Source organism: Leptidea sinapis, chromosome 8 (assembly GCF_905404315.1).
Source record: "Leptidea sinapis chromosome 8, ilLepSina1.1, whole genome shotgun sequence".
In the NCBI taxonomy this organism is placed as follows: domain Eukaryota; kingdom Metazoa; phylum Arthropoda; class Insecta; order Lepidoptera; family Pieridae; genus Leptidea; species Leptidea sinapis.
Genome location: NC_066272.1, coordinates 15469429 through 15488153, shown reverse-complemented (window position 1 = coordinate 15488153; position 18725 = coordinate 15469429). Strand labels below are relative to the sequence as shown.

Sequence of the window (18725 nt, the reverse complement as noted above, 5' to 3'; positions counted from 1 at the left end):
GTCACGCAACTTTTCTTTACTCTATAAAGAAAGTTTGTAGCAAATTTAAACCTGGATTGAATTATTAAGTGTTATAGCAGATATTTCTGTAGCTATAAAGACAGAAAAATGTTAGTATATTCCTATATACAGTTATTATAAGTAATTAAAATACAAGCATATAGACCGCAAACCATTAATTTTGGATTGGATTATGCTAGTAGGAAAATATAACGGTTTAAACAGTTTTATCCTTTCTTTAAACAAGTATGTTATAACAATGTTATAAGCGATTGATGAAAGGGTTATTACAAAATCGAGTATTCTTTTAATGATAATAAATATTTGGACAAGCCAATGATGATCTACACATCTACATTTTATATTTTTGTAATGTTGAAAATTAAGTATGATGTGCAAAAGAATTTTCTTGAAATCTTCTTGAAGTAAAGAGTTTTAAATTTGAATAAAAAACTTACAGTATGTATTTTTTTTATAAAATTGTAAGCAAGTAATTTCCTTATATTTATAAGTGTATGCAATATATTTTATAAATCAAATCTTATAACTATATTTACAATACTATGACTACATTAAATTAAAACTATCATAACGGGGAAGTGTACCAAGAATACTGGCAGCATGTCCCGCTTTTTATTTCGTTTAGTATTAGTATTTACATCCTATCATATCCTATTTACATGGTAAATATAAATAATAAATATATTAATTTACATTTTGAGAGACATGCAAACAATGGGTAAATCAAATCGAAGACATATTTTAAACAAAACCCAGCACTCAGATGCGTGTTATTGCTACAAACGCTTATCATAGACTGTGTGATTTAACTACAGCTGACCACAACGCGTGCTTCAAACAATCAAGGTGCAACTTCTGTAGTTCGTATTACACATTACCTCAATCTAATCTAAATCTTAAAATAACCGCATTGTACGCCTTCAGAAAGAGTTAATTGAAACAAAAATCTCATTTATGTATAATCCAACAGCCGGGCGGCCAATCAAAGTGATACAAATGAAATATCAATAAAAACGAAGATTAAACGCTTAATTCAAAGGATAAGATGTTTCTACGTGTGAAACAGTCGGCGGCGATTGACCACAACCAATATATGCAAGTCATGGCCGCTGTGGCGCCGAAGACTGTAGACTATTTATTAGTCAGCTTCCGCCGGCCCAAATTGATACTTTTAACAATACATTTTGTTTACTTAATTGTTTTTAAATATACTTAGGGTTGCGCAAAAAGACCGCTCTTGGGTCGGATGATTTTATTGGATGTAATGCTGATGCTACTAAAAGGTATAAGCATACCTATGGATATTACATTACGCATACGGAAAATGTATTTAATAGCTTTTCTACTCATGTACTTTTTCTGTAATTTATACAGCCACGATCACTAATATAAATACTTGCCTCTTTGAAAAGTCTATACTCTTTGGTGAAAAAAAGCATTGTTTACCGTACTATGATGTCGCCAAAAAAGCACAGGTTTTTGGTGCCATAGACTACTAAGTGTAGGTGGGTTCATAGAAATATTAAGTATAAGTATCCGTACATACATAACAACATGTAAATGCCATGTTTACATCATTAGAACAAACATTAATTTAATGTCAGCTTTAGAAAAAAAACTTGCTAATATAATTTACCAATATACTAGTCGGTATATTTTGTAATTTTCACGTTTCCTGCGTTGGCTGTATAGGCGTATCTTTGCCATTCCATGAAGTAAAAAATAAAACCTCTGACCAGAGATTAGTATACAATACATTTCCCGCCTATTTAAGCAGTCTCGAAAACTTATATTTTTTTTTTGTTTCACCTAGTAGGTACCTTGTCGTTCAAAAAATATGACACGTTGTATAGCTAGGTCAAAAAACGCTCGTGGCGTCATTCATTGCCATGTGAGCCGCAGGCGAATACAACCACACCACTCACGTTTTTTGACCCTTCTCATACAACTGTTGCATAAAATATTTGAATGCTTATAATGTTCTTTTATTAAAGCCAACATTACCATACTATTACAAATATATCATGTTATCGGAGTATTATAAAAGTTACACAAAACATTTGCTATTATTTTTCCATACAAACATTATCAAGTGTTTTCTCTTCGACTTTTAAAACCTAGATCAGTAATTTTCTGTCAGAAGCTTTTTTATATTTTTGTTTTTATAAGTGCTTGATTATGATTACTTCAAGTGTTTATAACAGCTTAATCCTATAGGCCACAAACAGAAGATTAGTGTACAAATCCTGCGACAATAATTAGTGGAAAAGTTATAACAGTCTTAAAATATCACTACTATAATAATATCACGAAAATTTACTTCAAAAAACTGTGTAATGTAAGTTAAAATTAAGTAGAGATAGAGCTTTGTAATAATTATTAGTCTTAAATAAATAATATTATATAATAGTTTATATAAACTCACAAGCACTCTTTGGTATCCGAAACTTTCCTAATATTAGGTGAATAAAATAAAAGTAAAAAATAATGGTTAAATTTAAAAAATTAATACAATTCCTGCCTTATCGACGATAGATGAAAATTATATAAATTAACAAAAATCTTATTTTGCAAATTGAAAAATGGAATAATTTTATCAAATTAATGTATTGTCATCGGTCCCCGATAAATTTACGAAGTTTGAACTAAATCTGGCCGTTTAAAGTGGGTCAATATCGTGCCCAAATGAGTCGGTTACAAACAAACATGCATACAGGTGAAGCTAATAAGAAGCGTGTAAAAAACAGTTGTTTCTTCTTAATGAATCATACGGAACTATGCACAAATTAACAAAATCGAGCAAAATTTCACGACATATCACCAATTGGAAAAAAAGGGTCGAAATATTGCCAAAATCGTCCTTAGTTTATGGATACTCTGTTGAGAGTTCAACCAGTGTGTGTTGCCTTACTTAGTGTGACACTGAGTTTCGGTACGCAGACGTGGTCTTTATGGGCCTGATGAGAAAGCTCATGGTCGCTCAGAGGGCAATGGAGAGGGCTATGCTCAGAGTTTCCCTGCAAGATCGAATCAGAAATTAGGACATCAGTAGGAGATCCATAGGGAAAGACAGTCCAGATGTTGCGAAACTGAAGTGGTAGTGAGCAGAGCACATAGCTTAACGGATAGATGGCCGTTGGGGCAGTAAAGTCCTCGAATGGCGACCACGTACCGGAAGACGCAGTGTTGGTATGCCCCCCACAAGTTGGATCGATGATCTGGTCAAGATCGCCGGAATAGTTTGGATGAGAGCAGCGCAGTACCGATCATGAAGTGGACATTTACCAGCGGAAATGATGATGATGATGATGAAAATCAATACAGTATTTACAAACAAAATGATGTATGTGTATGAATAATGGATGACTTTACTACAACCAAACTTGTTTCGTTTTATTTTGGTTACAAAAATGTTGATTCATATTTGCTTTTAGGATAATTAACCACTACCTTACGACGTCTGATAGTAATCAGTGAATAAGTTTTTATATTTATCAAGAATTTACTGAACAAAGTAAGCATTCAATTCTTTAACGGGCTAAAATTACATTTCCGCTTTAGCTATAATTTGTTTCCTTAATAACTATAAAAATAACGATATAAATACTTCAATTAAGACATCTGACATTGACAGATGTTTAAAGGTAATTGTTTACATTGTAGGAAACTTCAAAGGAGAATGTCTTCCTATCTTCTTCGAATCCTCAGATTGGCATGCATGGCTATGCATGCTATGCATATGCTGTATTATTTTTTTATCACGGGGAGTGTTCCGAAGAGCTCTCTGCCCTGATTCCTGCCCCCAAAAATCCACATTCACACGACACGCCACAACTTATGATATCATTCTCACCATCTGGATGAGTGGAGTTCCAACCAGGCTGTACAATGAGCTTCTTTGTGCGGTGTTTCCAGGACGATACGACATATTACCTAAAAAAATCGCGTACACTTTTCTTAAAGGCCGGCGCTCCTGTGATTCCTCTGGTGTTGCAAGAGAATGTGGACGGCGTTGATCACTTAATATCAAGTGACCCGTACGCTCGTTTGTCCTCCTTTTCCACAAAGTCAGAGTCAAATTAACTTTACTCAATTAGGCTTAAATTAAGCGCTTTTGAATCGTCAATCGTCGCCATATTATTATGTTCGGAAATATTAGAGCTCGTGAGAAGAACATACAAGACACTCAACGGCCACTCTTTTCAATCAGATAGAGTATTTTACAATGGCTGTAATATTCAAAACAAATTAGTTTAATGCTGTATCCAATATATGGATTGTGTTAGGTAAAAGCGTTTTAAATACCAAATATTTAATAAAAAGTAATAAAGAATAAACTTTTAAATATAAATTATCGTATATTGGATGTATCAACCTTCAGAGATTGAATTTATTGATTGTGTAAGGATGCTTCGTGAACATGATGGTCGTGGTAACTGTCATAATTAGTAATCGTATCCAACAAATACACTGATTTTTTAATTATTAAAAAAAAGAATCCTGAGCGGTACTGCATTGTAAATGGGCAGTGCGTATCACTTTCAACCAGAAATTTTCGTCACATTTTCTCATAAAAAACCATTTGATATATCTCAAGACTGAATAACTATTCTATAAAGAATAACCACACAAATGCATCAAAAACCTCCCAAGAACCTTAAAACAAACCTAGACTATATTTTAACTGTTTTGCATCTGCTAATTACGTATAGCACAAAAACGTTTCCAGGAAAATTGTATGTATGATTGAAGGTACAACAACAATAATTATGTCAGACAATTACATTTTTTATGCGTGTCCATATAAGGTCCGAACTCATTTGTAGATATTACGGCGAGAACTTAATAAGAAAATCACTGCTGTATTCGGAATCATATGAGATATAAACTTTATTACCACACCAAATTACGATCAAATAGGTACTTGTCTAAATGATACATTATTGCGCAAGGTTAAATGGATTTTACAAAGAATTTTGAAGGTACCCGTGTCGTATCGTCCTTGAAACACCGCACAAGGAACTCATTCCACAGCATGGTTGTACGTGGAAGAAAGTTCATTAAAAACCGCTCTGTGGAACGCCACACATCCAGATGGTGGGGATGATAATGTAATTTGCGGCGTGCAAAGGTGGAATTCGGCGGCAGGAATCAGGTCAAACCGACAGTACCTATACATTCATTCATGTATTTTTTTATGTCAAAATAATATTCAATACAATATACATTTTCAATAAATTATAATCATACATTGCGATGGCAAGCGTCCTGATGGAATGATGCTGGTAGCTTGAGCACGGGGAAGGGTGCTGGTGTGGGACGTGACTTGCGTCGACACTCTGGCTCCTTCTCATGTCCAAGTTACGTCAGTTGGTGCTGGGGCTGCTGCTTGGGCAGCGGAAGACAGCAAGCGTTGCAAATATGTCGTTCTCAGTGAGTCATACATCTTTGTGCCGTTTGGTGTCGAGACACTTGGCATGTGGGGCCCAGAGGCGCGCCTCAATAAAGCTACTGGAAACCCAAGCGCAAGCAGCTAATTCGGTCAACGTATCAGCCTAGCTATCCAACGCGGAAATGCTGCCAGTATTCTTGGCACGCTTTCACGTAATGATAGTTTTAATTTTATTATAGTATTGTAAATACAGTTAGAATATTTTTATTGCTAAATAATAAATATGGTACTGTATAATAAAAAATAATATTTATATTAGTAAACATTTACAATTACCTCGTTGGTTAATAACAAGAATATATTATCGTATATCTGCATCCGTGTGACCACATATTCCTAATGACATAATATGTAGGTTCAGTTGCTACCGAGAAACAGAGTAATCGCTTATAGCGAACCCTGCCAAATTATATGGCAGAGACACGGGCATCCGAGCAAGGACGCATGGGTCACTCGGCTTATCATTCACAAACTAATCATTATATTGCGAATGCCATTCCAGATTTGGCCGACTTTAAATAGAGTACTTTGCATTCGTTCTGTATAATTTGACCGTTTTAACTTCGCCCTCTGAATCAGAGATTCGGGTATGCTAATGTTATTGCGACATTGTGTAAGCCTTTGATCATTTATACATCTAGATAGATTGTGACAGCTGTTAAAACGTCGAAAAAAGTTGAGGTTAACAGCACGCAAATACGCAAATATTTTATAAATATATATAGTTAGACACCTTTGGATGGGTGAAATCTCTTGAGTTCGCGTCACCGAAATGCTTATAGCAGTATATCTGTATCTTAGTGAAATTTCATCTTAATAATTTATAGTGATAACTTATTCAGAACCTATTTTTTTAGGTTACTTAGAAATACCTATATATTCTCAATACAAATACTTCAGTCAATGACATATCATTACATATGACAATTCATATTTTATTATACTTATTATTCAATTATACTTATTTTATATGACGAAACAACTTTATATTGCGCTACTGAGCGTAATATCCTTTGGCTCTAACTACGATTTCGATTTGATCTGAATTCATATATTTTTTTATGAAAATAAGGGACAACACGAACAGGACGTTCAGCTGATGGTAATTGATACGCCCTGCCCATAACAGCATTGTAATGGGCAGGTGTGCCGCTCAGTATTCTTAAAGAACCTAAAAAATTCTGAGAGGCACTACAATTGCACTCGTTAGCTTGAGACATTAGATTTTAAGTCTCATTTACCGAGTAATTTCACTAGCTACGGCGCTTTTCAGACCGAAACACAATAATAATGTTTATACATTATTGTTTGACGGCAGAAATAGGCTCCGTTGTGCTACATATAATTTTGCATCCTGTGCAAAGGAGCCTCCCACTAGTAAGTCACATGTACCTATTTTAACCTACTTAAAAAAAGGAGGAGGTTCTCAATTCGACGGTATGTTCTTTTTTTTATGTTTGTTACCTCTAAACGACTGGGTAAACCGATTTTGATAATTATTTTGTATCTGAAAGCTGGCTTGACACTTTATAAGATCCGCACCCCTCTTGTGATTCGTCTCATTATATGAGGGTGATGGTGCGGTGATCCTAAACCATCAGGTAACTCGAAAAAATTGCAAATACATATTACGAATAAAAACTTAAAAAGGTGCATCTATAAATTCAATAAATACAAGCAGATACTTAAATTTACAAGTTTATGCGTAATACAAATAAAGCTCAAATTGTTATGAGTCAAACACTAAAGAGGTTTTAAGTGTATCGCAAACTATTTGGAGATCGATGAGTTTTGTCTGCAATACAAGCCGAATTCGCGTCACGTTTAAAAACTCAAATCGAAACAAACAACTTCTCTCTAAGAGGTCTTAAGCGGCGCCGTTTTAGCGGACGATTTTCGCCTTTATCGTCAACTATTTAGGCGTGCTTTGGGGCGAAGTTGGAGAGACAACAATTGAATCAGTTCACGCAGCATCAAATCACTAAACCACTGGGCGGAGCGATCGCAGACTCCGCCGGGGCTGAGATAAAGAGAGATGGTAAATGGCGCTCTTATCGCTCGCGTCTTAAGTTAGAAAGGGACAAGTAGTGTCTGTTAAGACGTTTATTGGTGTGTGCTAAGAAGTCTTGGGTCGATTTAAGTGTTCCCCGAGAGCTTTTGTTCGTAGCCCGAGGCGGTATAAAAAGAATAGTGTCGTGGGCAGATTGCCTCTCACTTGACAATTAAATAAGTGCTCTTGGGTGTTGGTTCGTTGAAATAAGCAGTCATAATAATATATAATGGATTAGAGTTTTGTCTATCGATCAAAATGTCAGCTACCGTTTGTCCATTCGAATTGCGTTTATCGGAAACAATATCAATGAATTAGGCTACTTTGTTTTGAATTTTTTTTATTTGCGATCTGAGCATCAAATAAATTTGCTATGCGGAATTGGCAGGTACTTAGTAGTTAGAATATGTTTTTTATTTCCTAGCATAACGGAAATATGCCTCTTTAGGTCATCATGATCAGCCGGAAAACGTCCACTGCTGGACAAAGGCCTCCCCCAAACATATCCACGACGATTGGTCCTGCGCTGCCCTCATCCAATGTGCTCCGGCGATCCTGACCAGATCGTCGGGCTATCTCGATGACTTTGGTTCTCCTACGGATCTTATTTCTGATTCGATCTCACAAGGAAACTCCGAGCATAGCCCTCTCCATTGCGCTATGAGTGACCATGAGCTTTCTCATCAGGCCCATATACAGAATATTATTTAATTTCTTTGCAACATTTATTCTTTACTGTTACTTACTTACATGCTTACTTACATGGCCTTTTTAATTTTAATAAAATTTAACAACAGTTTTGCGTTTAGATCAAAAAAGGGTTGACGTCTGACCCAGAAACTAGTGAAAACCGTATCTTCGGGTACAGGGATTCCTTGACAAATTAAGATCTTAACAATAACTAAACATATACAAGAATGAAATGTGTGTGTATATTTGAATTATTTGTCATAAAACAAAGGAACACATATCACATCATAAGTGCTGACCATTATGATGTAATAATGAGTTCTTTTTAACCGATTTCAAAAATGGAGGAGGTTCTCAATTTGTCATATATATTTGGCTGAATGAGTCGTATTGCGAATCTATAGGTATTTCTATGTCAAAAAAATATAGGTTCTGGACAAGGAATCCAATATTAAAACCTAAACACACTGGATCTTATGGTAAATATATTATAGTATTATTCCGAAACGGCTCTCCATTAATTAGTAGGTATAGATTTTGTACAGAAACAAAAAAAATCGTTACGAAATACAATAAATCATTTTAAAAAAGAACACGATAACCCTCCTCCAAATTTACATTTAATAAAATTAAATGATCCATTTAGAGATAATAATTAACTAGATAACCAGTGAAGCATCTTATAACAACCGCATCCCCACGAGTCGGTACAAAGGGAGCATCCCCAATAATAAAATAATAATAATAGTAGACATTATAATAGTCATCGAAATAACTGCCGCGAATTAATGAAAACTTCACTCAATGACAATAAAGGACCACTTTGGAACTAATCGACGGCCGTGGACGAAATTTAATTTAAGCCATGCTAGGGGAACTTGGTACTTATTGTTGGCGAAAAAATTCAAGTGTTTTGTTGAATTAGATTTAGACAATCGAGTGAATTTTTTTCAGCCATGTTTATTTTGACGCAATTCGAATTGCAGATAGAAATTACTGATGTTATAAGCATAGACTTTTTTTATGGTAAAGGAAGACAAACGATAGTACAGGTTACCTGGTTTTAAGTGATCACCGCCGCCCAATTTCTCTTGCAACACCAGAGGAATCATAGCAGCATTGCTGGCTTTTAAAGAAGCCCTTTTTAAAGTGAAACTTTTATTACATCGTCTCAAACTTTTACGTGTGTGTTTTGCATGTCGCGTGACGGTCGGGCGGTGCCTATAGCTCGCAGCAGCTGACCGTGTAGTGTATAGAGTATTAATCATTTGTGCCAGTGCTCCACGCTATTTTGTTTGTTTTTATTACTTATTTCAAATTATCATTCTAATTTTCCAGGTATAAAATTAAGATTGATAAAGCGATTTTTAAGTATACCCTTAATCGAATATTATTCCAAAAATGTTTAATTAAATGTCTATAATGCGAAAAAAAGTTTCATTTTTACCGTGGTTTCATAAACCAAACAATCATTTTTTTGATGGAACCCATATCGTATCGTCCCGAAAACACCGTACAAGGAAGCTCTTTCCACAGCTTGGTTGTACGTGGATAAAGTTCCTTGAAAACTGCACCGTGGAGGAACGTCACACATTCAGATGGTGGGGATGATATCCTAATTTGTAGCATGTCGTGCGAAGGTGGGATTTGGCGGCAGGAATCAGGTCAAACAGTTCATCGGAACACTCACCGTGATAAATTCGGTAGAAGACACAGTATAAAGCGACCTCTCTACGTAACGCCAGGTTAACTAGCCGTTCACAGAGCACTGTCCCCGACAATTTCTGTACAGTTTCATTTCGAGAGCAGAGGTTTGTACTGACTTCTTCATACATTTCAACGATTCTATAGAATCGTTGTCTATAGACAATGTTAATGCAAATATGCAAACTTTTAGTAAACAGAGTACTTTCAAATAGAGAAGGCAATAAATAAACGTAATGATAGCATCAGAAATGCACGAATCATTGAATTAAACGCTTCATTCGTTTTCCGAGCAATAAAAATTGATGAATCGTACTTGCTTTTATTTATCTTCTTAATATTTAAACTTCGCCAATATAGCTCCTTGAGAACTGAGACATTTGAAAAAATCTCTACGGTCTTGTTATAAGAATCCACCCTTTCCGAGTGAGTCATATAAATCAAATTAGAGCACTTTACAACGCTCGGCTGAACTTACGAGTGTATAAGACGTTTTGTCATCTTTATTATTTTATTTATTTATTTTTTATTGCTGGCATCATTGTGGTGTCTCTATTGTGTTTTCGAGTGGTCTGTGACAAATTTGATAACGTTTGGGGTCACGTCTGTGATGTATGCGCTTTGGGGTTCGCGATCATTTTAGACCCGATTTGAGTTCGTGTAGTGTAAATCCTTTCTGTCGTTTACAATTGTTGAAATTATAAAGTATTATTTGTTATAATTTAAACGAACCGTGAAGTTTTAATATGATTCCTAATAGATGATTTGATAAATTGTGTGGATTTCTAATAGACCGGAAATTTTTAAAACTTAATGCGTTATTTAGGTTTTTTTATGATTAAAGAAAAAACACAAAACTCTTTTATATCAAGCTTTTCCAAAAGATATTCAATTTTGTATACTTTTAAAAATATGTAATGTTGTTTGGTGGTAAGTGGTAATTAGTCCAAATAAAGAAATGTAAAATTCGAAACTGAGCACTGAGTACAAAAGTACTGAAGTTAATAGTGTGTAGTCCGGTCTTTACACACAATCTTACAATGTAAGATTGTGTGTAAGCTTAGATTAAGGATTGATCTCCGCTGCGCTCCAACTAGATACCGCATAATTTTTGAATTGAATACATTTGAATAATCTCGCATGAGATTAGGGGCGGGGGGGAGTTGAAAAAAATCTGACGATATCACACCAAGGGGGTAGGGGTGGTCGAAAAATTCTTAAAAATGCTTCATGTAATTAAAGGACGCCACCTTACTAGAAGACTCATTTGCCCAGTAATTTCACTAGCTACGGCGCCCTTCAGACCGAAACACAGTAATGCTTAGGTACCTACACATTACTGCTTCACGGCAGAAAAAGTCGCCCATAGTCTAGCCGGCATCCTGGGCAAAGGAGCCTCCCACTGGTATGAAAATTACAGATGTTAACTTATTAATGATGTTGCAGGACAAAATGGAAACGGCAAACAGCAGTCGGGCTCGAGTTACTAGCGGAAGCGGGCAATTACGCGGCGTTTCAGCGGTTGTACGGCGGGTACTGGGCGGGGGTACCGGCGTACCCCGCGCAACCCGCGCCCTCCGCTGACTTGTACTACAGACAAGCGGCGGCGACCGCGGCCGCAGCGGCCTCCGCTACAGCCAACACTCTACAAAAACCTTTGCCTTACCGGTAAGATAAAAAGTGTGTGTGTGTGTACTTATGTATGCACGCAAGATGTTAAACTTCTTTGGCCTAACGAAGCATTAATATTAAAATTATTTATTCCTCGTGCTAATCTACGTTTTTAGAAAGAACAATTTTGTAAAAATCTTGCAAAGATGTCTTTGACAATTAATAATTAAATAATGAATACGGCTGTATGGGCTTGAACCCTTTGCCTCTCCTAATAATGGACGAAGAAACCAAAAAATAAAAAAAACGAATGGCGTAAACCAACTTCACCCTGTTACTTTTGTGTTGCAGTGATGTGCGTGCATCTTAAAATTTCTTTCTCATCATTTTTTCATAACGCACTTAAAGAAGTGTAACTTCAAAAATTGGCAGTTGTAGAGACTATCGATAGAAGTGAATACTTAGAACTTTTAGTATTAAAATTTTAAATTTCATTATCTCTAAAAACAATAAAATTATTAATTTTAATTTATTTTAAGTAATATATTAATCAAACAAAAACAATAATAGTTTCAACTTTTCACTAAATCCATCCAATTTCACTTAAAATATATACACAGTACTAATATAATACGTCAACTGTATAGCTACAGATATACTGCTATAAGCATTTCGGTGACGCCAAGTCATGAGATTTCACCCATCCACGAAGTGTCTTACTATATATATTTATTTTTTCATTATTTAATAATCGCATGAGCCATTAATGTCGGTGACGCAAACCCATAAGGTTTTTCCCCTACCAAAATTTATCCAACGCGTCTAAAGAAGTTTTCACTCCAGAAAGATAAAGATAAAGATAAAGATACTCAAACCAACAAACCATTAACAACAATTATATTAAAACAAAGTAAAAGTTATCAATATAAGTAAGTATGTATTAGGTTTTTTTTTATCAAACTTACAAAACCTCTTATAGAACCTGCTTGTCATATATCGGTACATAATATATTATGCTATAGCCACAGAGTAATAAAACTAATCAGAAACAAAATGCCTTTTTTAATACAGGTGCGAAAGAAATCGCTTTCCCTTTTAATAATTTATTTTCTTTCATAATTAAAGCATGCCATTTTGATCGCTAATCCCCTATAGATATGATTTAAACTCCTACGCATTACTGTCAATTTTCATAATTTATCTATTAATTACTGTTATGTTTGATAAGCAGTGAAAGTTGTTCAAAACTATAAAATAAAATGTATTAATAACACTAATTAAGATCAAATTTAAACATAATTTTTCTTATGATTAAGTTTGTGAGAGTAATTGAAGTTATTAGAGTGAATTTTTACGATGCGCGTGCACACCGTCACCCAAATTCGACACCCTGACGTAAGCTGGTCAACCAGATAATTCGAATTCAATTCAATATATATAATCTACATATAAAATTCTCGTGTCCCGGTGTTTCTTACCAAACTCCTCCGAAACGGCTAAACCAATTTGTTTGATAATTTGTGTGTATATCGGGTAGGTCTGAGAATCGGCCAACATCTATTTTTCATACCCATAAATGTTAAGTGTGGAGCCACCCCTAAATATATTATTTTAATTTTTTGACATTTTATTTACTTTTATTTATTATGATTCAGCATTAAAAATACGCACAACTTCAAATTTTCACCCGTATAAGATCAACACCTATTTTTGTATCGCGATTTTTATATTTTTCTTTTCCAGTCGCAATGGCAATCGAATATAATGATTTTATATGGCAATACAACGTTTGCTGGGTCATCTAGTATATATATATTATATTGGTTTGGCAACTGTGGTGTCCCTGGTTGCAGAATCGTGTGGGAGAAGTCTGATTGTCACTTAAATGTATTGAATGAAAAATGAAATGAAACAACAATGTACTTTTACCAATTAGTCAATACCTTACTTTTTCTTCATGTGACAGGAAGTAACATAGACAACAAAACTTGTCGCGTACTCTAAGGTAACCTTAGAGTACCTTTAACTTAGGTAATACTTTTATGTTGTGATTACAACAGCCTAAAAGGTACATTTTTTATTATTATTTTAGTTAAATCGACGTTCAGGACCAAGAAAATCTTATCTGTGTGCTTATTATTTTATGTGTCATTATTAATGTACCAATTTCTTTGACAGGTTGTATCCCGGAGCGCCTCTAGGGGGCGTCCCACCTCTGGGACTTGGTCTTCCCGGTCCCTCGGCACACCTCGGGTCTCTCGGAGCGCCAGGGTTAGGTGCTCTCAGCTACTACGCACAAGCCCGACGAACTCCCTCCCCTGACGTAGACCCTGGCAGCCCAGCCCCACCCCCCCGATCTCCAAGAGAACCTTCACTCGAAAGACGCACAGACGATGAAGAAGACGATGAGCCCATACATGTATAATAATGGACCCAGTGTTTTGTTGAAAACCTTAAAGTGACTATCGCGCCGGACCAGTGAAGACATATTTGTGAGTTGTGATCAAGTTTTGTAATTCAGTGCTGTCGTGACAAACTTCATTTGCACCCGAATACATTTCTGGAGCACTGGTTTCGAAGCAGTTGAATTGTGGCGTGGGTATTGCTTGCGCGTCATTTTGTGATATTTATAGCTCAGTTTTGACTTAGATGATAAAACCATGTATTATATAAATAAAATAATAAATTCGGTGTCTTTATATAGATCATAATGATACAAATTAACTGTTTTTTTTTTATTTCATTTTACAAATACTTTTATTTAATTATCAATTTACTAATGAACATTAACTCAATGTTATCTTAACGAACTAAAAATACTTCTACCTCTGTCTTTGCTCTAAATTATGTTACTTCTTTTTCAATTGTAAATTGTTATTATTTAATAAGAGATTAACTGGATTCAAAGTTACAGTAGGACTTGTGTACAGTAATATAATTATAATAATCTTACTGTATGTATTGTTAGTATTAAATACAAAATAAAATGATTAATTTAGATATTATGTATCTTGTAACTAAAGCGGCAATGTACTTAAGCAATCCAAGATGAGGCATTTTATGTCGAATAGATTTGTGGTGTTTTATAATTAAAATGTTGTCAATTCCATTTTGTTTTTACTTATTCTGTGTTTATTTACTAGACGTTGTTCTTTTAATAATTAAAAAAAACTCTTCCGGTTGGAATTGCCTGAAATTACTGGGCAAATGAGACTTAATATCTTATACCTCAAGGTGACGAACGCAATTGTAGTGCCGATCAGAATTTTTACGTTTTTCAAGAATTGTAATGGGCAGGGCGAATCTCGGCTCAGGATTCTTGAAAAACCCAAAGTTGGCAAAGTTGCAAGTAATAAAAAGATCTACAACTTTTGTTTTTACAATTTTTGTGAAGAATTCAAGAAACCAAAATTTTGGTTTTTATTTTTATCTTTTTCAAAGTTAATTTTATTTTTCTCAATATTTGGTGAAAATTTACCTATTTATGTCCCCAAATACACTATAATATATTACAATTGAAATATTTATTTTTTCACCTTATTTTAACTGAAATATCGAAAAAGAACCCTTATTTTCCATCGAATATTCACCCGTCAAAATATCAGCGGTTTTCAAAAAAATTATCTGTTTTCTGTTCGTCAAAATCTCTACTTACCGATAGTGTAAAAAAATATGAATTACAATGGTAAATGTTCGGAAAATTTAAGCCCATCAAAAGGCGTTTCATAGAGAATACATACATGTTATTTCGTAGCAGCAATAATGTGGATTACAATTAATCAAATCTATTTATAAATGTAAAAAGGATAATAATTTAGTGTGATGCTATCCATTTTTCCCTATTATTTATTCAATGTAGCACTCAGCCATACTCTATTTCTTCCAGAAAAAGTTGGCAGCCGTAGATGGTACGGATCGCTACACTTAGCCAGTTTTTGTCAGGTTATTGAGAATTGTGTTCACGTGTTCCTTGACATCCTGCGGTAAATACCGTCATATTTAACATGAAGCCATACGTAGCGTATTTGGCAAATTTGTAGGCTTCGTTAACCTTGAGCCTTTATTTGTACATATTAGTAAAACAAGAAGGTATTTTTTGGTGGTTTACTAATAATAATAATATTGACACACTTTTTACATAAATTATCTTTCCCCAAACTAGGCATAGCCTGTACTATGGGTATAAGAAAAGGATACATTTAATACAATATACTTACTGAAACATACATAAATACATATAAGATAAACATCCACGACTCGGAAACAAACATACATATTCATCATATAAATGATTGCACCTACCGGGATTTCAAACCGGGACCTGTTGCTTAGTAGTCAGGGTGTAACCATTCGGCTGTATGGGTCGTCAAATAGTGACGAAATTTAAAAAACAGGAAAAAGAAGAAGCCCTCGGGGTCTTGTGGCCGATATTCTCAGATTGGAGGAATAATAAGAAGTCCTAAATGCTATTCGAAGACTTACCTTTTTATTCAAAAATATTCTTATATTTCCGAATTGGCGGCTGATTTTGACGTTCAATAAGTGATTTTAAATCCTATTAAAAAAAATGAATTTGAATCGCTTCATTTAAGCGAGCGTTATCAAGTTTGGACTCTTTTTCCATAAAAATATGAAATCTTATTCAATAAATAATACCTTTTAGTTAATTTACGACCAGTAATAAAGAATTTGTAATATAAAGAATAATATTGAAAGCCTTAGATTTAGATGTATTCAGATAGTAGATAAACATACAGTATGTATTTTACATCTATGAATTAAATGTAGCCACATACTTGTTATAACATTTGCTGACGATACACAAAACATGAAAAAAATCGGTGCACTAGTTAGGTCAAAAAGTAGACTTTTAATTTTAAGCGAATATTAACATGCTGTACATTGTACAATCGGGTCACGAGGTCACTGGGTCAACACTCAATGATTCAATGAACTTGAATCTGCACATCAAAATGCGATATTGCCATCCCGCGTGCTTCAAGTTCAAAGACGCTGGCCGTTTGTCGGATAGAACACAAGCGATGTTGCCTGTTCGCTTCTCGCGGTGTATTCAAACGTGTCGGACCGTCCTAAAGTGAAAGAACGCGGACGGGCTTAGGGTATGGCGCAACCTATCGATAAATAGCTTCTTTTAAAGGAAATAATACCTGATTCAAAAAGCTATTTAACTTTAAATACTTAGCGCACAGTGTTTCTAGAAATATCGTAAAAAACCTTAAAACACGACGCTTACTAAATTACTTAAACTTAAATACTTAGTGTATTTAATGAAATGAAATGAAAATGAATTTCTTTAATATTTTTTTTGTTTAAGTAGTAAACAGATAATAATTATAAACAAAGGAGAAATAAACAATAACGTTTTTTAATGTCTTACATGTTATGTAATACAAAGCAATCTAATTTTTAAAAACCGTATCAACTTACCCGTTGCTACTCAGGTTTTATTAAACGGACAAATCAGCGTACATTCTCTTACAACACCAAAGGAATCACAGGAGCATTGCTGGGCTTTTAGAAAGGTGTACAGGCTGATTTTAAAGATGAAAGGGAACGCCTGACATCCTGATGGTGGAGATGATATCGGCGAGTCGTGCAAAAGTGGAATTCGGCGGCAGGAATCAGGTCAAGCAGTTGTTCCGAAAATCCCAGCAACGCCAAATGATCTAGCCGTTCACAGAGCACTGGATCCCCGACAATTCGAGCAGCTATGCGTTGCAAGCGGGCAATAGGTTCTAGCTGATACTGGGGTGCGTCCGACCAGAGAAGACAATAATACAGGCAGTATCTCGTGTTCCTGCGCTTTTTCAGAGCGCTAGAATCTAGGTCAGCTTGAAGTATTACCGTGATCTATTAATGACCCCTAGCTTCATTGAAGCCAATTTGGCTTCCTTGACACCTTCCAGGTGACCTGTAGACATGACCGGGCGTGGTCTTCATAATCTACTCGCAGCCAGAGGGTACACCCTACCCTTGAAAATGCCGAAACGTTGACAGCAGATATCCTCTCCAATAAACACACCTTCCCATATTATTATTCTTTCATTATTCTTTGCGAGCGAGGAACTTAATCCGAACGAGTCTGGTCCGATCGTACTGTAGTCATAGGACCACAGCATGACTCTTGTCACATCAAAAAACCCTTTTAGTCACCCACAACTCACAAAACAGAAGTTTCGTAAGTTAAATCGTAAAAAAATACTTGCTGTTCATTAAATTTATATTTTGTCAAAATTATAATAACATTCGAATAACACAAAAATAGTTGTATCCTATTAAGTCCTATCCTTGGGTAGGTATTTTATAATGGATGCGAAATAATAATCTGGTAAAAAAGTATCGATAAACTATAACTGTGAGGTATTGCCTATAAAAGACTTATTTTTTTCGTTATTTGAATGTTCACCACATCACTCATCAGTGACCAGTGTATCGCGAGTCTTCTGGGCGAATAGATTATGAGTTTGCCTTTCGAAGGAATCAAGCTGAAATGGACACTGTCTACTACTGTATGTGTGTAAATGTGTATTGTTATTGCTTTTACGGTGAATTTGACATTTTTTTTTTTTTGACGTGAACTTTTGCGAATACGAGTGAGTTTTTTTTAATATAAAACAAGATGCACAATATTCAATTTACAGTTCAGTTCAGTTATAACGGAATAAAAAAGTGTTCGTAAGAATGAACATAAAGAATTTTTATTTCGTCGCAAATAATCAAACAAATCAAAGGTGAAGCCGATGATCCAGAGGTCAATGTACGTCGTCTAAACAGTACTGCTAATTCTTAGTATATTTATTTTGTTTGAAAATTTCACTTTTCCAATTTAAAGTTTTTAATTAATTTTGCGATAGTTCTGTGGACTAGTATTACTTATATTTTTATTTATTTCATAGGTATGCAGACCATACTGTATATAGATATTTATATTTACATACTATCTTTAACTAAGTACATATCACTATCTGTTTGTTTATTGACAAAGGCCTCTTCCAACTTCTTCCACTCTTTTCTATCTTCAGCTATCCTAGACCATGTCTTGACTGCTATCGTCCTTAGTTCGTCTGACCATCTCCTTTATTTTCCACCCCGTTTTCTTTTAAGTTTCTGGAATACCAATCTGTGATATATTTGCTCTATATATTATATTTACAGTAATAAATAATTAAAAAGTAT

The 18725-nt window shown here is 34.8% G+C and overlaps 1 protein-coding gene across 1 annotated transcript in view; it reads left to right on the top strand.

The window, feature by feature from the left end:
* Positions 1–14624, top strand: part of LOC126965730 (homeobox protein B-H1-like) — a 49709-nt gene extending 35085 nt beyond the window's left edge. Inside the window, exons 3-4 of the mRNA XM_050809486.1 lie at positions 11364–11585; positions 13707–14624. Coding sequence (XP_050665443.1) covers positions 11364–11585; positions 13707–13953 — 469 coding nt within the window. The 3' untranslated portion in view covers positions 13954–14624. The remainder of the gene's footprint in view (positions 1–11363; positions 11586–13706) is intronic.
* Positions 14625–18725: the final 4101 nt, after the last annotated feature.